Source organism: Artibeus jamaicensis, unplaced genomic scaffold (assembly GCF_021234435.1).
Source record: "Artibeus jamaicensis isolate MK-2021 breed Jamaican fruit bat unplaced genomic scaffold, CSHL_Jam_final contig_471, whole genome shotgun sequence".
In the NCBI taxonomy this organism is placed as follows: Eukaryota; Metazoa; Chordata; class Mammalia; order Chiroptera; family Phyllostomidae; genus Artibeus; species Artibeus jamaicensis.
This window is the reverse complement of record NW_026521850.1, coordinates 6430904-6452491: the sequence shown is the minus strand read 5'-3', so window position 1 is coordinate 6452491 and position 21588 is coordinate 6430904. Positions and strand designations below refer to the sequence as shown.

The following is a 21588-nucleotide window of genomic DNA, read 5'->3' as shown; positions in this document are numbered from 1 at the left end:
CACATCGGCTCGCTGGGTCTCCGAGGGACGTTGTTACTAGCCCCATTTTGCAGGCACAGCTCGGGCTGAGAGATGCTATGTGATACACCCCAGGAAACACAACTATAAGTGACAGAGCCAGGATTCAAACCCAGGCAGGTGGGGGTGTAGGGGGGTGTGCTTTTTTTTTTACTTTAAAGATTATATTTACTTTTAGAGAGAGAGTAAGGGAGAGAGAGAGGGAGAGAAACATCAATGTGTGAGAGATACATTGATTGGTCACCTCTCATATCCCCCAAATGGGAACCCGGCCCACAACCCAGGCATGTATGTGCCCTGATCAGGAATCAAACCAGGGACCCTTCGGTTTGCAGGCCGGTGCTCAGTCCACTGAACCACACCAGCCAGGGTGTGCTGTTGACTGTGGTGTTCTCCTCATCGCCAAAGGTCCGCACAGGTCGGGGCAGGGTGTGCTGGGGGGACGGTGATAGGGCTGCTGGCCCCTTCAGTGCTGATGGCCCCTCTAGGTCTAACCCTCCAAGTTCACCGCGGCACTGGGTTTGCTTGTTGAGGGAGCCTTAGGGGTCTGGCGGAGCCCGGTGGCAGAGCCCAGTGAGAGGAGCCCAGCCGGTGCTCGGGAGCCCCAGATGGGTTCGGGCCAGGAGCGCGGCCGCCCTGTGTCTCTCCTTCCATCGGATGGCACAGCTGCCAGCCTCCCGGCGTCCTCAGGTGTGGGCTTCCTCCGCTGCTTCTTGGTGTGTGCGGTGCTGTGCTTAGAAGCACGGGCATGCCTTCTGTCAGGAACCGTGACGTCTCAGGCGGGTTACTCTCTCTTTCTGAGCCTCGAGTTCCATGTCAGAAAAATGGGGGTAAATCATAGTATTACCCCTAGAGTTGCTGGAGCAGGTAATGAGCATTAGTGAGTGTGAGGTTTGCCACACAGGGTCCAATAAGTAACAGCCATTGTTATTAAATAAACAAATGCAAAACCAAGATGGTACTGAAGTGTGGACATACCTGAGGTTGCTGGGTTTGGATTTTCGTGCCAAAATCACTAAGTGCCTAGCCCCAACCTGGTGTAGGAACTAAGAACAGACCCCTGCCGGGGCCAAAAAGGCTGTGGAGGGGAGTGCCAACATTAGTGCCCAGGAAGGACAGCTTGCTTGAGGTCCACACAGCTCACTAGGGGCCGTGTTTCAGCCGAGGGGTAGATGAGAGGACCCGGAGACCATGTCTCCCAGCTCCTGAGACAAAGACATTGTCACCTTCTGTCCAGGGCCAGGGGATTCAGACCAACTCTGCACCCAGCCTGGAGCACCGTCCCCAGCCAGCGCTCCATAAGCATTGTTGAATGAATAAATGGTGTGTCTTGATCTCCTCCAAGGTGCCCGGCACACGGGAGGTGCTCAGAAAGTGTTGAGAGAGTAAATTAGTTTGCTGTCTCTCTGACAGCATGGCTGAAATGGACGAGCGGTTCCAGCAGATTCTGGCGTGGCAGCAGATGGATCAGAACAAAGCCATCAGCCAGATCCTGCAGGAGGTGAGCCCTTGCCAAGGGCCTGAGGGCGAGGTGCACAAAGGGAGGGCATCGGAACTCTGCATGGAGCCCTGTCCCGGACGGCGCAGGAGACCCAGTGTGCCCAGTGCACCTAGTGCACACCGTCAGGAAGAGAGGGACAAGAAGAGGCCTGTGGCGGTGATCCACCGGTCACTGAAATCCAGAGAAGTACCCCTCCTCTGGCGGGAACCCACTCCCCATGCTGTGGGGCTCCATCATAAGGACTGAAAGGGCAGGGAGTAAATCACACCTTGGATGAGAACCCATGGGAGGGTCCACAGCACCTGCCTGCGCCCCTGCTGTCTTACCGGCTGCTGGGAAAGGGAGGCCGGCCCCTGCTCAGCAGGCCATGCTCTCTTACAGAGCGCCATGCAGAGGGCTGCATTTGAGGCTCTCCAGGTGAAGAAAGACCTGATGCATCGGCAGATCAGGAACCAGGTGAGTGTGGGGATCATGGCCCCCCATCTAGACCTGTCCTGTCAGCTTTTGGAGTGGTGCAGAGGCAGAGGTGGCTGGACAGGTGGCAGATAAAGTTGAATCCTGGCTCTTCCGTGTGCCCACTAAGCAGGAGGCCTCTCTCCCAGCACTGAGGTTCGGGGGCTGCTGGGAGGTTCCTCCAGGCAGCACCGTGAGTGCCCGGCAAATGTGCCCTGTCCTCGCCGTTTCTCAGGCTGCCCAGGGCTGAGGGGAAGGGCAGCCTATGGCCTTGACTGCTGGGGCAGCCTCTGTGCTGACCTCGCCCCAGGCAGCCAGCTCAAACCCTCACGTCCCCATCAGCTGTGGGCTGGGACACATTGGATTTCCTGCCAGAGGGAGCAGGGAAGCCGTGTCAGCTGGCAGGTGACCTGGGCCTGGAGGAGAGGGATGCACACTCATCCGGGCTCTCCTGCTGACCTTCGGCCAGCGCTGGGCAGGCCCCACCGCGGTGGCCTCTGGGCCGCCTCCGTGGCACGGGGCTGTCCGACCCACGAGGCTTTCCCAAGGACGAGGTGCACTTGGCGGGCCGGGGGTGACGGGAGCTTTCAGGCTGTGGGAACGCTCATCATGTTGTATTCTGCACATTTTGAATTTCACATTTTGCATGTTTTTTTTTTCTTTTTGGGCCAAAACCAACTTACCTTTTTATTTCCCTCTTTAATTTCAATCCTACATAGCCAGACATGAAGCTCATTCCTCTGACCAGGGGCTGGTGGGGACATAGGAACTCAGGGACAAGGGTCATAGGGTCATAGGCACGGGGTACAGACCAGCTGTGGGGTCTGACCCCCCAGAGCCAAAGGCCCCCAGTCATACCTCGAGGTGTACGGTGACCCCTAGACCATCTCACTCTGGGTGCTTTCAACCTCCCAGGCCAGTTCTTCCCCTTTAGACCCCAAGCAGGCATGTCCCAGGGAAAGGGCTCACTCACTTACCTGCTCTGTGTCGGTGGGCAAGTTACTTAACCTCGTTGAGCCTCAGTTTCCTTGTCTGTAAAATGGAGGCAGTAATACCCCCTAATGGCCAGAGGAGAACTGATGAACTCACACACGTAGTGTGTCCGGCACAGGTCTAGCACGCAGAATCCTCAATACCTGTCAGCTCCCGCTCCTGTTACTCCTGAGTCACTTCTATCACCCTCTGCTCCCCTCTGGGAGAGCCGTTCAGAGGAGGCGAGAGAACTGGACCAGGAAGAGGCTCAGGGAGAAGTCCGAGTCTGCTCTGCCCTCTGGCCTGAACCTTGGAAGAAAGCCCCTTCTTCAATCCACAAACCTTTATTCGGCACCCTCTCTGTCACAGCCCCTGCGCTCGGACTTTGGTCAACAGTATTGACCAGGACAAGCGGGCCACCCCCCAGGAAAGCACTCAGGATCTCTGTATTCCAGAGACCCCCAGAAAAGATTCTTAGTGCCCCCTTGGCCATCAGAGAGCAGCAGCACAGAGCTGGACTGTGGGTGATGTGAATAAAACCCTGTCTCGTCTTCTGTTTAGATTAAGTTAATAGAGACTGAGTTATTGCAGCTGACACAGCTGGAGTTAAAGAGGAAAGCCCTGGACACAGAGGCACTACAGGTACGTAGGGCTCCCTGGCCACCCTGTCCCTCCCCGTCCCCCGATGGAGTCCCCACCCAGTGCCCCCACTGCCTCTTGGCAGCAACTCCCCAGCAGGCAGGGCAGGTGTCCTCTGTGGCCGTGACGTAGGAGGGTGGCCCAATCCCACAGGTCAGTGGGCACACCGGCCACGGTGAGGGGTTGAGTCAGCCTGTTGCCAGGCAGGAGGGTCAGAGGAAGGAGGGTTTCATTGCCGCGGCTCACCCAGGCGACATCTCCATCTCCGCGTTTTCTTTGTTTCGGGGCGGGGCCGCTGCTGAGCTCCCTGTCTCTTCCAGCCATGCTTCTGGGGCGCTGGTTCAACTCGTGGGCTGACAGCCTTTGGGGAAGGAGCTTTCCTGGTGTCCTGAGAGTGTCTGGAGGAGAGGACCGAGCCATTACTGTGTCACTCCTTACAGTCCGCTTCTCCGGGAGCTCTGGCCAGGGGTCCTGCTCGCAGAGAAGGGGCAGCAGGGACTAGGGGACAGCGTTCTGGTCTGCAAGTCTGGGACCTGGGTTCTGTCCCCACACAGTCTGGCTGTGTAACCTGGGCAGGAAGGGGAAGAGGGGTGGCCCCTTCCCTCCTCTGTCCCTCCATCTGCCCCTCCATCTGCCCGCCTGCATGCAGAGGGTCTGAGTCGGCTGCATGCAAGAACTCGGGCCCCCTCAGGCTTTGAGCAGAGCCTCCTGTTCTGGTTGTCTCGTGGGCTTCTCAGTACAGGGAAGGAGCACTGCAGGCTGGCGCCCTGGTCCATAGTCTGCCAGGGACATGCTGTGTGACCTCGGGCAGGTCACTTCCCTTCCCTGGGCCCCTATTCCTCCCCTCCATAAAGGGGAAGTAATCATCTTCCAGGCCCAGCCTGGGTCAGGGCCGTCCGAGGGAGGTGAGCTAGCAAACGGAGGTGAGCTAGCAAAAAGAAAGCCTAGTGTGGGCCTGGAAATGGCCCTCAGAGGGGAGGGGCTGAGCTCGGAGCAGGTGCCCTTGTCTCTTGCCTGTTGGAGCCTGTGAGCTCCACTTTCAGGGCCTCCAGGGGTCCCCGAGGTCAGACGAGATGGAACATGGACACGGACAAGGGCTGTGCTCTGCCTGCCTGTGCACCTACCTGTGCAGGGCCTTCCAGACCTCTGTGCAGTGACACCAGCCCTCCCCCATGGGCTCCAGTCCTCCTCTAGGGAGGCGGTCAGCCATGGCTTGTCATGTCCTTTGTTTGCTCTTTCTTACCCCTCTGCAGACATCGGTTGCTAGATCCCATGCCCAGCCTCAGCCCCGTGGGGAAGGGTGATGCAGGCTTAGGAGCGGGTGGGGAGGGGATGCTCAGGCAGAGGGACCCCATGGCTCTGTCCCTTGATTCTCAGGCTGAGACAGTGGGCAGAGCCCTGAACTGAGTCAGGCCCTCTACAGGCCCCAGCTGGCAGTCAAGAAGCGAGTGATGGGGATCCTGCCAGGGTGCTGTTGGGACTTCTGGTGCTGGAGGTGCCGTGGGCTTCCAGCGGCACTGGACATGATCTTGTCTTGCAGGAGATGATCTCGGAGCAGCGCTGGGCCCTCAGCTCCCTGCTGCAGCAGCTGCTGAAAGAGAAGGCGCAGCGAGAGGAGGAGCTCCGGGAGATCCTGGTGCGTCGGGCGTCCGTGCACGCATTGTGCGGGGGCCTGCTTTCCCGGGCTCCTGCTTTCCCGGGCTACACACCTGCGTGTTCCCATCATAGTTGTCCACCAGAGAAACAAGCAGTGAATGGGAAAGGAACCTCACTGCTGGGGGTCAGCTGTTGCTGACGGTTTGATGTCTGTTTTTCCAACACTGTGGTGCCCGTTCATAGCTACGCGGGCAGGTGCCCACAGCAGCGCACAGCTCTGGTGACCAGCTCGTCATCATCCACTCTCTGCATGTCACCTGAGTGCTCCCAGACGTTCTTTCTGAGGCTGTGTGGGGGTCAGGCATCAGTCAGCCGTTGCTGAGCATTGAGTCCCCTTCCTGCCCTTTACGTTTTAAGCAGCACCCTCCGACTATCTTCGTAGCTAAGTGTTTGAGAGCAGCCGAGCATTTGCTCAAGACACATGCCAGGGAGAGGACTTGCTGTGTCCAGTGCAGGCCTTGGAATAAGCCCTTGACGGAGTCGCCCGTTCGTACTCTGTTTCCAAAGGTGTTGACGCCAGCACACCGTCGGGGCAGCGGGGCCCATTTAGGTGGCGGGCTGGGTCGTGTCCTCCGGACCCCAGGCGCTCCTGGGTGGTGAGGACAGAGGCCGGCCAGCCCACCAGCTGTGGCATCGCCACTGCTGCAGACATCCTCTAACTGCATGTGGGCAGGCCCTGGGCTGGATACGGGGAAGACGGGGCCAGCTGCTTCCTGGGCCCTGTGTGGGCCCCGGCGTCCTGTCTGTGCTAATCAGGAGCTGCCCTTCCCTCATGGTGCCTGGGTGCCGCTGCCTGCAAATTGTAGTGATGCAGACATTGTGCAGGGCAGCCACAATGCCTCTGGAGAGAGGCACTACCTCAGCAGAATGTGAATGTCAGGGTCATAGGTTCCAGAAGAAAGGTGTGTCCACAGCCCAGGGAGGGCCATGGCCAAAAGAGGGGAGCCAGCTTGGCAAGGCCCAGGAGTGGCCACCAAGGGCACAGGGGCAGTGTCTGGGTTGGAGGCCCGCTGCCCCGCACCCCTGGTCCTGGGGTGCAGCTGCAGCCCCGGATAGACCAGTGCAAGTGTTCGGAGCACAGGCTCCAGACCCGGGGCTGCATCCTGGCCCTGGTGCCGGGCAGCTCTCAGACCTCGGGCAGTCTGCTGACCACTCTGAACCTCAGGGTCTTCACTCGCCAAGTCAAACCTGTTTCACAGTTACAAGAATTACGTGAAATGGCTCCTCTCGGCGCACAGCACAGGGCAGCACACAGTGAGTGCTCTGAAAGTGTGAGCTACCGTCAGGGTCACTCCTTCACTGCCCCGTCCCCAGAGCCTAGCATGGTGCCCAGCCCAGGACGGCCCTCAGGGAATTTTGCTGAACAACAGAAGGAAGGAGTCTGTTCTCCAGCTTTGTCAGACCTGGGAAGGCCATTCTGGAAGCTGAAGGTGTCCTTGGGACCCCATTTCTGCCCCCACGTGGGCCCCAGAAGATCAGCCTAAGCTCTGTGGGAGAAGGCAGAAGCCACTTAGTGCGTTACTGTTTCTACAAGCGGATGAGACGGTGTCCCTCCCAGACCAGTGTGCGAAGCCAGGGGCCGGGCCCCCGGCAGGTGTGTGCCACCTGTGAGATCAGTCTGAGAGGTGCCGGGCACCACCCCGTGCTCAGGGGAGCAGAGCTCATGGTTATCACGGTCGTCACGGTCATCCTCGTGTTTGTCTACCAGTCTGTAACCAACAGCATCTACTTTGTTCTTGGCAGACGGAGTTAGAAGGCAAAAGCGAAACCAAGCAGGAAAACTACTGGCTGATTCAGTATCAACGTCTTTTGAACCAGAAACCCTTGTCCTTGAAGCTGCAGGTAAGGATGGGCAGTGCCCGGCCCCGCCCGGGCCCTCTCTGCGGCTGCAGGGGCGCCCTGCTTCTCGATTCTTCCGGTTTTACTCAGGTCCTATTTCTGGAGGCTGGTGTGCCAGGCCCTGTGCTAGGCCCCTGGTGGGACGGAGTGGGAGAGAGGGAGGGTCCACTCTGGCGAGGACCAGATGGCCTGTGCCGCAAGGCCCACGAGCCCACGGTGGGCCAGGCCTGCTGTGCCCGCCAGCGCAGACAGGCGACAGCGCCGTCTCTGAGCACCTGCTGTGCACGAGACAGATGTGTCCCCTGCCGCCGTTCCTATCTCTACCTCCCTCCGTCTCCCCCCATGCTTTTTTTAACTTTAAATAAAGGTGGAGTCTTTCTGTACACATTATTTTGGCCACTTCTTGTTTCCCGTCATGGCAGTGGCAGGTGGGTGACCAGGCCTACACATGCACAGGTTGCCCTCACGGTCCCCAGATGGCTGTGTAGTATGTAGCACGTGGGCAAACCCTCGCTTATTTAAGCAGCCCCCTCCTGGGGGTGCTCACGCTGCTCACCGATTTCAAGTGTGCAAACTGAGCGGCAATGAACTTCCCACACTGTTCTCTTTGTGCTTACACATGCCTATTTGTAGGAAAACTTCCGAGAGCACATTTTACATCTTCTCTACATTCAGACCCTCTGTTTGCCGCTGTAAATAATGGCTTCTTCTTTTCCGTCCTGCCTGTGGTGCCCTTGGCTTTGCTTGTGCAGGAGGAAGGCATGGAGCGCCAGCTGGCGGCCCTGCTGGCGGAGCTGTCCGCCGAGCACTACCTGCCCATCTTTGCCCACCACCGAGTCTCGCTGGACACGCTGAGCCGGATGAGCCCCGGGGACCTGGCCAAGGTGGGCAGCACCCTCCTCCAGGGGGTTTAGGGAGGCCCAGTCCAGCCAAGCGTCAGCTCGCCCTTCTCGCAGTTCCTGCTGAGGCCTGCTGTGGGCAAGTGGCCCAGGCCTCCTTGCTTCCAGTGGCTCGCACACCTGCCCTGTCTGCCCCCTCAGGCTGGGTGGGCCCCACAGGCCTATGGCTGAGAAAATTCAGGCATGTGGGTCCCGCCGACCTGGACCAAACCCTGCTCTGATCGGGTCTTTGTGCAGAGCTCTCACAAAGAGCAGTGGCCCTGCCCGAGCCTGGTTACACTCAGGTGGTTGCACTGATTCCCTTACTCTTCAGAGGAGCCACGTCACCGTGACAGGTCACGTCTCTGTAGCGCTTGCCAGTGCCAGGGGCCGTCCTAGCACTTTCCATGGTTGGGCTCACTGAGTGCTCCCCTCGGCCCAGCCGACAGCCATCGTCCTGTCAGCATTTGCCTGAGTCACCCGGCAGAGCCGGGACTTGAGCCAGGCGGTCTGGGGCCGGAGTCCGTGCGGCTGACCGCTCTGCACACTGCTGGTCCCTACGGGCTGTCCCTAGACAGAAGGGCTGCATGGGAGCCATGATGGCCGAACTCAAGCGCTTGTGCTCCGGGCGATTTGCTGCTGCAGTTTCTCAGCAGCTCGGTCTCATCCTCGTGACCTGTGACGGAGGCTCCTGGCTTAGGGGTCCTCATGATGGTGACGTGAGGTCATGCAGGTGAAGCTGTCAGCATGGTCCCTGGCACGGGGGAAGCACCCGTTAGGCCCTTAGCGGTGTTGCCTTCCTTTTGGGCCTCAGTTTCTCCCTCCACCACACTGATGGGTGAGCCCAAGCATAGCGGGCCCCAGGCAGGCCTCCATACTTCCAGCCGAAGGTGCTGGAAGCCAGGAATGAGGCAACCCCGGTGGCCCTGTGCTGTATGGATGGCTCCCACCAGCCCAGGCCACAGTCTGCTCTTCTCGGACCCCTGCAGATGGGCGTTTCGGAGGCCGGCCTGCAGCACGAGATCCTGCGCAGAGCCCAGGAGCTGCTGGATACGGCCAGGACCCAGCCAGGTACCGACACCTCATGTGTGGACTGTGGTTGGGGGCTCTCATCTGCTTACCTTTCAGTCGAGCACTAAAGGCTGGCTCTGGCTCAGTGGGATGGGCATCATCCCACAAAGCGAAAGGTCACTGGTTTAATTCCTGGTCAGGGCGTGTGTATGCCTGGGTTATAGACCAGGTCCCAGGCCGGGGGCGTGCAAGAGGCAACTAACTGATGCTTCTCCCCTTCTCTTTCTCCCTCCCTTCCTCATTCTCTAAAAAAAAGTAAATAAAATCTTTTTTTTTTTAATAATTAGAAGTAAAGGCTGGTTTCAGCCCTGCCAGTCCTGAAAGTTCCCTCCTAAAGGGACAGGATTTACCAACGAGAAAAACGGGCCACACGAGAGGACGTTTCCTAGAAGTGATCGGGGCCCCCCTGGCTCCTGGTCCTGTGCCTTCCCCACACCCACCCTGCAGACATTGGGAACCACACATCCAGCATCCTCGGGATTGAGGGAAAAACCAGCTGTGCCCAGTGCCCAGGAGCGTGCCTGGGACGGCCCGGGGCTCGTCTGTAGGAAGACGTTTGTGCCGGGCTGTGAAGGGTCAGGAAGGCACCCCGCCTCGTCGGAGGCCAGGAGAAGGCTGGCGCTGTGGCCGACGCAGGGGCTGGCGTGAGAACCAGGCCCCCTGTGTCCCGAGCAGGATGGATCCGGTACCAGGCATTTGCTGACCATTTCACATGTACCATGTTTCGTTGCCTCTGTTCCAACCCCATCAGGAGGGCACTGAGGTCATCCCATTTGAGGGGTGAGGAAACTGAGGCAGAGAGAGGTTAGCTCATCTCTCATAACATCCCAGAGCTGGCAAGTGGCTGAACCATAGGCTTTGCTGCCCCCTTGAGAAGAGACCAAGTGTCCTTGTCAAGGGAAAGGAAGCCTGGGGCCAGAAGAAGGATGGAGAGGGCAGATGGCCAGGCTGGGCAAGCCCACGGGATGGCCAGCCTCAGGCAGGGCCTGTTTGGGGCAGAGGCTGCAGGGGAGGTGCCGGGCCGACTGCAGGGTGAGGCAGGAGCTCGGGCCACCAGGCTGGGAGGAGGCCCTGAGTCCCCAGGTGTTGGGGCTGCTGGCAGCGCTGGGCCATCTGCAGGCGCCAGCCTCCCAGCCAGTTTTACTCCAGGGACCGACTTTATCTAAGAAAAACTCATTAAACTTCCAGTCCTTTAATATGAAGCACTGTGCAAGACAGACACCCCCCAGATGCTTGGGCCCCCAGCTCTGACCCCCCTTTCGCTCTCGTAGTGGAGGTCAGCGAGTTTGGTGCCAGGACATGGGGTTGCCCCGGCCCGAATACACTACCCTCCCTCGGGCAGGAGTCGAAGGTGCCCTTTCGCTCTGAGCCCCTGCAGCATCCAGAGCCACTGCCTCTCATCGTATCCCTCGAGCCTGGGGCTGGCAGGAGCGGTTCCCCTCTCAGAATGTCCCCACTGTCCGTGTGGGGTGCCCCAGCTGCTTCAGACTTCTTCCGGGTCGTGCCCACCCTACAGGGAAGTGGCTGCGGCAGGGGCGTTTCTCCTTAGCTCCAGAAGGGACAGGAGACGCTCGGGAATTTTCCCACCGGTTCTGCCACTGCTCCCAGGACCCGAGAGGTGGTGTATTAAATAGAGGGCTCTGTCCCCGCTTGGTCTGGGGCCCCCTGACACCCTTGGAGTGTCTAGTGTTGGATAGCCTTTTTCCAATCTTCAGGGTTTTTTCAATTATAAAAAGTACTGTTTGTAATTCAAACCACAGATGGAATGAACCATGCACTGAGGTCAGGGCGGGGGTCAGGGCTGAAGACAGACTTGGGCTGTTGTGAGATGATGAGAGGGGCTGCCTTTCGTAGGGGCCTGTTCTGATGCCCATTTCAGGGCTGGGTCCTGGCCCCAGGGCAGAGGGTGGGCACAGGGGGCTCTTCAGGGTGGGAGGGACCAGCCGCAGGGACTCCTCACTCCCCTCCCTGCTCCTCCGAACGCTGATGGGTGGTGGCCAGCGGTGGAGAAGCTAAGAGGGGGGCCACATTCACCCCAGAGCTCCTGACCAGGGGCTCCTGCGCTGCGGCTCCGCCACCAGATGGCCCTGAAAGCGGAGGAGCCCCACTTGCAGGGTGGCTGTTGAGGACCCAGGGGATGTTAGGGTTAAGAGACCCCTCCCTGCCAGCGTCCCAGAACGCCTGTCTTCCAGATGGGGAATGAGGCTCAGAAGAGGAATACGAGGGTGCATGGCAAGGCTGCCCTTCCCCCAATGATTCTGAGATCAGCAGGCCTCTCACCTTCCAGCGCACTGGCTACTTGGGGCAGCGGGCCCTGGGCCATCCGCTAGGGTTTGGGGTCCTGGGCATGACCCTGGCTCAAGCTCTTTGGTCCCCACAGAGCTGCTGAAACCACCCCAGGAAGAGGTCCTCGAGGCCCCAGAGCCCAGTGCCCCCGAGGGGTTCCCTGAGCCAGTGAGACCGTCGGCCCCCCCTGCAGAGCTGGAGGTGGAGGTGCCGCTGTCGGAGTGCGTGGTGTGCCTGGAGCGGGAGGTGAGTCTGTGCTGCGCCTCTCCGGGCACCGTCTTCCCACACGCCCTGTCCGGCTCTGCGACAAAGGGGCGGGGCCTATGGGTGTGGATAGAATTTTCACAGAACAGGGAGGAACTGGCACCAAACTGCTGCCAGAAGGGCCAGGCTCTCTTGGCACCGCATGTGGTGTGTGGCCCCGGAGCGGCTGAGTGGGCCAGGGCTACCTCGTCCGGGGCAGCGCCCAGACGCTCCTGCTCTCCCCCTCAGGCGCAGGTGGTCTTCCTCAACTGCGGCCACGTCTGCTGCTGCCCGCAGTGCTGCCAGCCACTGCGCACTTGCCCGCTGTGCCGCCAGGAGATCGCCCAGCGCCTCCGGATCTACCACAGCAGCTGAACGCCGGCCTGGCCCCCAGCCCCACTCCCCCCAGGGCTCCGGTCCACCCCTGCTCTGCCCACACTCGTAAGGCCCCCTCTTGTCCTGGGCCCTGCCCCAGAGCCCGGGAGGGTGCCCCCCACCCTCGACCTGCAAGCGCTGCTGGGCCGGGGCAGAAAGTGTTCCTGACCAATGACCCGCGTCCCGTGAAAGAGGAGCGAGGATCCCTCATGGCATTGGGAAGGCTCTGGGTGTGACGGGGCAGCTGTGCCGTCCTGGGAGCACAGCGCTAGTGTCCGGGCCAGTGTGGCTTTACTGCCTCCCGGCTGACTGTGGGGGCCCTGTCTCCTCAGGAGCCTCAGCATCCTTACCGGAGGAACGTGGACAGTGCTGTCCCATTCAGCACACTGCGGGGAGGGGTGGCCACGGGCCACCGCGGCAGAGCTCTGAGGTCCTCTGAGCGGCTGGCAGGTGCTCGGTGCAGGCCTTGCACCACAAGCAGCAGCAGCCCCCCCTTGCCTCCCTTGCTGCTGCCCCCGCTGCTCTGGGCCCCGCTCCCCAGCCCAAGGGCAGGCGATGAGCTTTGCAGACCCAAAACAGGAGCGTCAGTGTCAATAAACCCACCTCCAGCCTGCTTCTTCGGAGTCATCACTGGGTCCTGAAGGAGCCTGGGGAAAGGAAGGGTTGAGGGCCCAGGTGGGGTCAGGAGAGGGCTGCACCTTGGTCAGAAGGAGGGGAGGCGGAGACATTCCAGAATGGGGAGTTCTGCAGACCTCCCCTCTGCGGGGTGGAGAGGCAGCCTCAGGAGAGGGGCAGGACAGCCTGCAGAGCAGGTGGTGCTGAGTCACCTGCCTGTGTGCTCCCTGACGGCGAGCCCAGGAGGAAGGGGTTGGGTGCCTGGGACCTTGTAGAGGGGACTCGGCAGCGCTGGGTTTGGACCTCTCGGCTGTGCAGGCTGTTCCAGGAGTCGTGTGCCTCGCCCTTGCTATAGGGTTGCACGTTTATTGTGCCTCTTCTGGCAGATGGCTTTGAGCCAAGGGCAGCTTGTTCTCTGGGCGAGAGGCAGGCCTGCTCGGGTGCAGGGGCTCTGCCACTGGCTCTCGCCCACTGCCCACCGCCCTGGGCCAGCCTTCGGAGCAATTTCCCCACCCATTCAACAGGGGGCATGAAGGGGCCCTGATGCAGGCCAGTGGCCACCAGGAGGCGCTGAGTGCTCGCCCTAGGTGCTGTGCGGAGAGCCAGCTGGAAGCAAAGGACAGGCCCTGGTGGTGGCGGAAAGAGCCCTGGGCCTCTTCCTATGATGTCTTCTCCCCCTGGGGACCTTTGACGGTCCCATCCCCCACACCGCCACCCTCAGGACTCCTCTTGGCCAAGAGGGGAGACTGGGGCCTGAGCTGGGTGGAGCCCCTTTGCAGAGCATGGCATTCGCCCTGGCAGAGAGCAGCATTGGCACTTTGGTGAGTTCTTCGTAGGCGCGGAGCCCGAGGCAGAGGTACTGACTGGCCCTCGACCACAGGTGAGTCCTGTCGCTGGTCCCATAGCCTCTGCTATTTCACACCCCAGCCCTTGTCAACAAGCTTTCGGCCACTGGCCACCACGGATGGGCCAGTACCAAGGAAGTCAGCACCGCCCCCACGGTGACTAGCCACCATCCCACCCAGGGGAACTTGTTTTTATGCATGGATGAGGCAACCCGTCCCCACCAGTTCTGTGTGGGTTGGGGGGGTGTCCCTGTGCTCCATAACCTCAGCCAAGGTTCCGCGCCTTCCTGGGCCTGTTCTCACATTGGTGACTTGGTGACGATGGCATCACACTAGCTGTGTGACCAGGAGTCATGAAAAAACATTGGCGCGAAAACGTTGGCGTCACTGGTCGGATCCAGCAGGCGCCCTGGGCCCACCCCCACTGTGGGTGCCCCATGGCCTTAAAGCTGCGGGACCCTCTTGGCCTATCACCAGGGGCTCCCTGCAGAGCAGCCTGCCGGGCGGACCACAGGCCGGTCGCCCACGTGCTCTGCGTCTTCTCTCTGGGCCTCAGTTTCCTCCTCTGTCAAATGGGACTACAGAAGAACCCTGACCCAGAGGTGCTGGGTCAGGTGAGCCCCAAAAGCCAAGGTGTGTGGACAGGCTTCCTGGACGCAGCCCCTGGCGCAGGCCCCCCTGCCAGCACCACACACAGGCCGCTGGCTTTAAATAAAGCATTTATTGATTAGTAGAGTTTAAACAATTTGCATAATATTTTCAATACATTATCTGGGAAGGATGACTGGAAAACCCCAAAAGGCACAAGAGGACAGCATCTTGAGACGGAACGTGTTGGCATTAGAGGTTAGTGAGGTGTTTGAGATTGGGGCTGGGGCAGACTGGGGGACCCTGAGCACCAGCCACTGCCTCACGTCCTGGGCGTCCAAGGCCCAGGCCCCAAGAAGCAGGTTAAAGGGAGAGAGGGTGCAGGGCTGGGTGGGGGCCCTGCCGGAAGACCCCAAAAGGGTCCCACTCTGCCCTGCTGGCCTCCATTCAAAGCAGCAGCAGCAGCAGCAGGGCCTGAGGGCTGCCTCGGCTCAGCTCCCACCCCTGGGGACAAGAAGCTAAAGGAGGACAGTTGAGCCCCAGTGACTCACATTTGAAAAGGGGCCTGGAATGTTCAGGGCGAGGTGACATGGTGAATCAGGCAGTAGGGCCACACCACAGCCCGACCCCATGTCCTCGGACAGCTGCGGCCCCCTCGGTGCGCAGCCCGAACCTGGAGGTGGCCCCCGAAGGCAGAGTCTGCACCCACCAAACCCGGCCTCTGAGCAAAGTGCGTGCAGGCACAGCGGGACTCCTGAAGGCAGGGTCCTGGCACCGCACGAAGGAGAGAGAGCGCTGCGGCTGGGAGTGGGGACGAAGGCCTGAGGCCTGCCTGGCCTCCAGCAACGCTCCCTCTGCCCTCCAACACTTCCTCACCCCAACCAGCACATTCCAGGCCTTTCCATTCCAACCCCAGGCCTGTAGGCCCATCCCCCTTCATGTGGCAGCCCTCCCCCCCAGCACCCCCAGCCTGGCTCTAGCCTGAAGACACCGTCCTTGCACCTCCCCTCAGCTAGGGTTGGGGAGCAAGGCCCCTGGCCCAGCCTGAATGAACAGAAGATGGGCTCAGCACTCTGTGTTTCCAGTTCCAACGAGCCCTTAGTGACAGGAGGGAATTCATAGGCTCTGAGTCACAGCAGACAGTGCCTTTAACCCCCTCTTTGCAAGGCTGGCAAGCCCACGAGGGAAACAGGCCACAGAAGAAAGGCAGGGAGGACCCAGAGAACCGGGACCACCGGGCACTCCCTGGCCCCTCAGCTACGCTCAGCTCCCAGCACAAGCAGGAAAGCCAAGTTCACCCCACAAAAGAGAAAACGGAGTAACAGAGTATGACCAAACCAATAAAGTGACTTCAGGAGGGCCCTTCCCTGCCCAGCCCCCGCGGTGCCACGCCAGCCCCGCCCCACCTGCACCCGAGGCGCAGACCCGCGCCTGCCGGAGCCAAGCTGGCCAGCGCCTTGGAGGGAGGGGCCCGTGCGCCTTGTCCAACAGAAGCGTGGGGGTGACCAGCCTAGAACTCAGTCTGCACCCCTGCGCTGTCCTCGGTGGTGGTGTGGATGGAGGGGCGGCCACCAGGGCTGGACACCTGTTCCCCAGTCTCCTGGTCGCTGGGCTTGGGAGGCTCAAGGTCCACAGCCTTTCCAGGTGGGAGTTGCCGGAGGGGCGAGGCAGGCGGTGAGGAGGCCTGAGGGAGGGCCACGGGCTGGGGGCTCTCCTGCACAGGGGCCCCGTTGAGCAGGGGAGCTGCCAGCGGGGGGCTCTCGGCCCGCAGATTCTGGGCCAGCAGGCCACGGAGCTCAGTGACACCGTCCAGGGAAGTAGGTGACATTGGCTCAGAGCCGGCCTCCAAGGGTAGCCCCGCCTCCTCGTCCTGGACCACCGACACCACCTGCTTGGTACGCCGTCGCTTTTCCGAGATGGTGGCTGCCTCTGGGACTCGGGCGCTGGGGCTGCTGCTGTCCCCACTGCCGCCACCACTGCCGCCATACTCCTCACCCCAGTCGATGGGCGACCCCTCAGCCAGCAGATGCAGGTTGGGGTCGCTGTTGTGCAGGACCACGCTGTCTCGGTACAGGTTGTGCTTCCTCTGCACGGCGGCTTCCTTCACGGCTGCAGGGCCAAATGAGTGACTTCAAGACATTTGCTGGGGGGACCACAGCCGCCACCACACCCTTCACTGCACCCAAATGCCAGCACCCCCCCCAACCACCACCAGGCCTCCCCCAAGCCGAGGGGACATTGTAATTGGGATGTGACTTACTCCAGGCCTCACTGCTAGGAAGGGGGAGCCATGATCCTACCCCAGAGCCCAAGCTGGTCACCACCATGTCACCCTGTCACTCCCCAAAATGTCAGGGACCCACAGAGATGCAGCACTACTTCCTGTGGCCACACAGCTCACAGGGGCCCACCCCAGCCTGGAGGCATAAATCTCATGATTTTCTTTGCAGCTTCACTGACCACACCAGAAAGACCTCTGGGCCGCCTCCTCCACCCTCCTGGCCATACCAGTCCCAACAGCAGCCAAGGTGGCAGAGGTGCCACCCACCCAGCTCCCAGTGGCCCTGGGGGGGGGGGGGACTGGCACACACCCTGCAGGATGTCCTTCATGACCGTCTGCAGCACCACCTCCTCGTACGTGTTCTCCACCAGGATAAACCTGGCAAAGTCCTCGAAGATCAGCTCCTGGAACCGGGGCAGCTCCTGCAGGGCGGCGGGCATGGGGCGGAGAGGGGCGGTCAGGGCCTCGGGGCAGAGAGGGCCTGCAGGCTCCCCACACTGGGCCGAGCGGGGCGGGGCCACTCACCGACTTGCAGGTGGGAGCCAGCTTCTTGAGCAGGAAGGGGATCGTGATCTGCAGCAGCGCCTCCCGGAAGAAGCGCTTCCGCACGGAGCTGCTGTCGTAGTCGTACTTCTGCCAGGACAGAGGAGAAGCGAGGGGGCTCTGAGGCAGGGGCCCCACCGGCCCCTGGCAGGAGGACGGACGGCCAGTGGTCCAACCTGAGCCCCAGTGTCCCAATTTGCACGAGACAAAGGACGAGGGTCTGAAAGGACGGGTGAGTAGTGCCCCCTGTAGGGGCAACAAGCCTGGGGCCTGCCCGGGGACTGGGCTCAGGGCTGGGCCACACTTAGGGCCGGTAGGTCAAGGGCAGGGGTGGGGCTGCTCACCTTCAGCACCCGCTCCAGGATCCGCTGGATAGACTTGCACAGCTCCTCCTTGGTGGGCCCCTTCCCCAGCTGCTGGTGCAGGAGGGTCTCGAAGGTGTACACGGCGTTGTCCATTTGCTGCGGGGCACATGGCGGCATATGAAGGCCCGAGAGTGACCGCAGCCTCTTCCTCCATGGCTCCAAGGGGCTCGGCCAGCTGCCCCAGGCCCACCCGGGGCGAGTGGGAGGCCTGTGCTCACACCCTCACATCCCTGGTGCCTACTGTGTGCTGAAATGATGCTGGCCCCCCCGGTCCCTGCCTCAAGGAACTAGGAAAGAGAGGCCCTGGGCCCTGCAGGAAGGAGCTTGGGGTGCAGGGAGGGCTGCGTGGAGGAGGGGATCTGTAAGCTGAGACCTGAAAGATGAGCTGGAATTAGCCAGGTGAGCAGTGGGACAGGTGTTCCAAGCAAATGGGTGAGCGCTCGAGACCAGAGCAGGAGGGCACTCAGGGCTGGGCGGGGCTGCAGTGCAGCTCCCCAGGAGGGGGGGCCAACAGCGGGGACCCTCCCCGGAGATGGAACTGTGGGAGGGCAGCAGCCTGTGACACACCTCACGCATGTGGATCTGGGCTCGCTGCTTGAACACGGACGTGCTGGAAACGTCGAAACGCTGCTGCAGCCCGTCGAGCCGCAGCGGCTCCATCTTCTCGTAGCAGCTCTGCATCTTCAGGGGGTGGTACGCCAGCTGGGACAGCTTCTCCATGTACTGCAGGGAGGCAGGGACGTGTGGACCCTGAGCCGGGGCCACCCGAGAGGCCGGGCAGCCCCTGCAGACCCACACCTCCCTGGGCCCTCAGAGGCGGGGCCTGCGGGCTGGCCCTGGCCCCAGGGAAGGCCACCCAGGGGATGCAGGGCCCACGAGACAAAGGACGAGGGTCTGAAAGCAGGAGGCATGTGGCTCAGCAACACAACCTGGGTGCCGAGAGGGGGTTCTTGTCCCTCCTGGGGTACTGGGTGGCCCTGGGCAGGCCTCTCTGAGCCTCAGGGTGCTCAGCCTCAAAATCAGGTAGTTTCTTGTGATCTCTGAGGTTCTTCCTGGTTCTCAAATTCCATGCTTATTATGGTCTGTGGACTCTCCGATTTGAGGTATGGAAGAGGAGGCTAAGGTTACAGGACCAATTCGATCTGCACCTGACAACCAGGTGGGGCTCCGGGCATCCAAGTGCCCCATACGGGTCTGTGGCAGGGTGTCCACCCCAAGAATCAGCTAACTGAGGAGCAGCAGGGGAGCTGGGCTGTTCGTGGGGCGCACAGAACGGCACACACGCATTTCACTCTCCCTGACAATTACGCTGTGCATTTTGGAAGCCAGCCTTTCCCTCCTCCCTTCTCTTCCTTCCTCCCTCCCTCCCTTCACTGTTCAGTTCTTCACAGTTTAGCAACCTGTTTTCTTATAAAGGCCAGTGGCAGGGGGTTAGGCTTCCCCTTCCCTCTAGCTGTAAGCCCCCCACAGGACAGCCAGCAGCTTCAGCCTCACGTATTCAGACCCTCAGATGCTGTTTACAGGCTACACTGGGGCGGGAGCAGAGGGGAGTGGCCCGCCCTGGCTCGCAGTGGGGCGATAGGGGCAGATCAGACCCAAACCCAGGATGGCCCCCCAACCCTGGGGTCAGGGGCAGCCTCACCTCGCCCAGCTTGTCAATGCCACCCTCGTTGATGACGTTCAGGTTCATGTCTGTGACCTCCTTGAAGAAGACATCCCGCACCTCGGTGAAGCCCTGGCTGGTGGGCACCATGAGGGCCTCCAGGATGGACGAGATGTAGGGCTGGACGTGGTTCCGGACACACACCTCGGCCTTGGGGAGGATGAAGGCTGCGTCCCGGGAGTGCGGGGGGGATCTGGTTAGCTAGCGTCCGCCCCCCCCATCCACCCCCCCACCCCGCAGCAGCTCCCAGCCACCCCAGGCTGTGGGGCGAGAGGCGAGCGGTTGGGTTATTTTTTTAAAGAAAACCACCAGGTACAACAGCAGCAGACACCGATTCTAGCGACAGTAAAAACAATAACCCGTGGAGCCAAAACAAGAGGGTCTCTGAGATTGGCCCCTGATTATTTCTGGAGCTGCGACAGCAGGAAACCAAGAGAACTGCTGTCTGTAGAGGCACGGGCAGCTTTCTGCTCAGCTAGAGGCAGAAAATAGTATCTTTGGGGGTCTTGCCCAGTTGTTTTTTTTTTTTTTAAGAAATGGGAGCCCTGGCTGGTGTGGCTCAGTGGATTGAGCATGGGCCTGCAAACCAAAGGGTCACGGGTTTGATTCCCAGTCAGGGCACATGTCTGGGTTGTGGGCCAGGTCCCCAGTAGGGGGCGCATGATCTCTCACACACTGGTGTTTCTCTTCCTCTCTTTCTGCCCTCCCTTCCTCTCCGGAAAAGTAAGTAAATAAAATCTTTTAAAAAAAGAAAATGAAATGGGAAACACTTAAGCAGTTTCAACAAGCCTCTGGGTTTTACAAACACTGAGCCCAGCCCTGCCCAGGAAAACGTGGCCTGGCTTTAGTGCAACCACGATAAAGGTCGTGTCCCTGTGAACAGGGACCATCTCCAGGACATCCTGACCTGGGGGATTTCGACATCCCTCCCTCTCTGCCCAGCTAGGCTTGTTTGTTCCACAGAATAAGTGGCCACTCTTGGGGTCCCATCCTGACTGGTGGGCAACCAACAACTGTGGCCACATTATGGTGACAAGGGAGGGACAGGATCCCATCTGGCCGGAACCAGGAAGGAGCAGAAACTGACTTGGAAAAGTTGGACTTGGTGAAAGTGAATCAGCACAAAGTTAGGCCGATGTCTGCTAAAACGACATGTGGAAATGTGTGATCGGCCACAGAGGAGCAGCAGGCTGAACCTCCCCAACAAACACCGAGGCCCCCAAAGTCTGGGTTTATAGAAATAACAGCCACAACCAACCACAGGGACTGGAGAAACAATGGCTCAGGTGTGATTTTGATTTTTTCTTTAAAGAAATCAGTGAGTGAGGTCACTGCTATAAAATGCACGGGGATCTTTGAAACAGACAGGAGGGCCCGGTAGGTCCGCCCACCCAAGATGAGCGTGGCGGGTGGCCTGCCTACCTCGGATCTTGCTGGCCAGGTGCTCCTTGGAGGTGATGACCTGGTCCATGTCAGTGCGGATGACCGCCTCCATGGCCGGCCGCGCCAGCTGCAGCTTGGCCAGCACCACCTCAAACTGTGATTTGGCCTGCTCGTATACGATGCGGTACACGGCGTCTGAGATCTGGGGGCCAAGATGCGGTGTCAGTTCTGGGCTGAGGGGGCTGGTCGGCTGCAAGCCTGCAGCCCCCACACCCAAGCCCCAGCCACGCACCTGGATCCACTGCCGCTGTCGCTCCTGTGGTTTCCCCTTCAGCCGCGGGGCGAGCTCCGCCTTCAGCTCAGGGCCCAGCTCCTCCATCACCAGGTTGCTCAGGATCTACGACCAGGAAGCACAGCTGGGGCAGGGGTCGGAGTCTGGCCAGGTATGCTCATCTCCATATTCCATCAAGGACGGCCACTCTGGCCCCTACCTCCTTGGGTATTGGCCCTTTGCTCCATGTCTCCAGTGCCCTCTCTCCTGAGTGTCCTTCCCACAGGTCTCAGCTTACCTGCTTGGGTGTCCTGCAGGATCCTCAGACTCAGAGGTCACACCTCAGGGCCTTTGCACATGCCACCTCCCTGTCTGGAACACCACGCCCCTCCCCCCATGCCTTGACTGTACACAGAAGTGTGTGCATGTTCATCTGTCAAATGTCTGACGGCAAGGTCCATGAGGCCCAGCACCACCTCGCTTCTGATCAGTGGTGTCAGGACACCTGGGCCCAGGCAGGTGCTCAGGAAACGACTGAACAAAATAGCAAGTGTCTCCGTCTACACGGCCAGCCGCAGGCCGCGCGTGTCTGAATCTGAGCTTCCCATCTCTGTCCACGCCTGCAGCACCCGGGGCCCCACCTCGGGGCTGAGCCATCCTCCAGGCCCTGGGGTAACCGCTGTGGTCTCCCCACCAGTCTTCCTGGCCTCACCTGCACCTCGTTCCCACACAGCATCTCCCAGGTGCCATACAGCTCCTTCGACTGGCGGTACATGCGGATGGCATCCGTGAACGCAGGGCCCTCCACCTTGGAGTCTTCGGGGATCCCTGCCCAGGAGAGGGAAGGAGAGAGGAGGTCGGCAGGGTGGCCCAGTGGTCTCCACTAAGACCAACCCACGGACAGGCAAATGTGTACACGTGCACGTGCACACGCACACCCTCACCTGCGACCCCCACGTCCTTGTCAGCACCGGGCAGGAGTAGTTGCAGTGGCAGCAACGGGGATAATAACCTACCACTGACGGCAGCGAGGCGGTCCTCCTCCGTACCCTCCTTATCCCCTAAAGTCCTCCCAGTCGCTCCAAGATAGGGCACCGGCAGCA

At 60.5% G+C, this 21588-nt stretch overlaps 2 protein-coding genes across 5 annotated transcripts in view; one reads left to right on the top strand and one right to left on the bottom strand.

Moving 5' to 3' along the window:
• Positions 1–12544, top strand: part of LRSAM1 (leucine rich repeat and sterile alpha motif containing 1) — a 32743-nt gene extending 20199 nt beyond the window's left edge. For all 4 annotated transcript variants that reach the window (XM_037157745.2, XM_053667715.1, XM_053667717.1 and 1 more), the window contains 9 exons: positions 1432–1519; positions 1901–1975; positions 3506–3586; positions 5124–5219; positions 6983–7081; positions 7831–7962; positions 8946–9027; positions 11408–11559; positions 11806–12544. In XM_037157745.2, coding sequence (XP_037013640.2) covers positions 1432–1519; positions 1901–1975; positions 3506–3586; positions 5124–5219; positions 6983–7081; positions 7831–7962; positions 8946–9027; positions 11408–11559; positions 11806–11931 — 931 coding nt within the window. In that variant the 3' untranslated portion in view covers positions 11932–12544. The remainder of the gene's footprint in view (positions 1–1431; positions 1520–1900; positions 1976–3505; positions 3587–5123; positions 5220–6982; positions 7082–7830; positions 7963–8945; positions 9028–11407; positions 11560–11805) is intronic.
• Positions 12545–14093: 1549 nt separating this feature from the next.
• Positions 14094–21588, bottom strand: part of NIBAN2 (niban apoptosis regulator 2) — a 50145-nt gene continuing 42650 nt past the window's right edge. Inside the window, exons 6-14 of the mRNA XM_037157521.2 lie at positions 21198–21313; positions 20507–20611; positions 20254–20416; positions 18811–18998; positions 17736–17891; positions 17148–17264; positions 16786–16893; positions 16571–16682; positions 14094–16088 (exon numbers count right to left, since the gene is read on the bottom strand). Of these exons, the coding sequence (XP_037013416.2) occupies positions 15490–16088; positions 16571–16682; positions 16786–16893; positions 17148–17264; positions 17736–17891; positions 18811–18998; positions 20254–20416; positions 20507–20611; positions 21198–21313 (1664 nt within the window). The 3' untranslated portion in view covers positions 14094–15489. The remainder of the gene's footprint in view (positions 16089–16570; positions 16683–16785; positions 16894–17147; positions 17265–17735; positions 17892–18810; positions 18999–20253; positions 20417–20506; positions 20612–21197; positions 21314–21588) is intronic.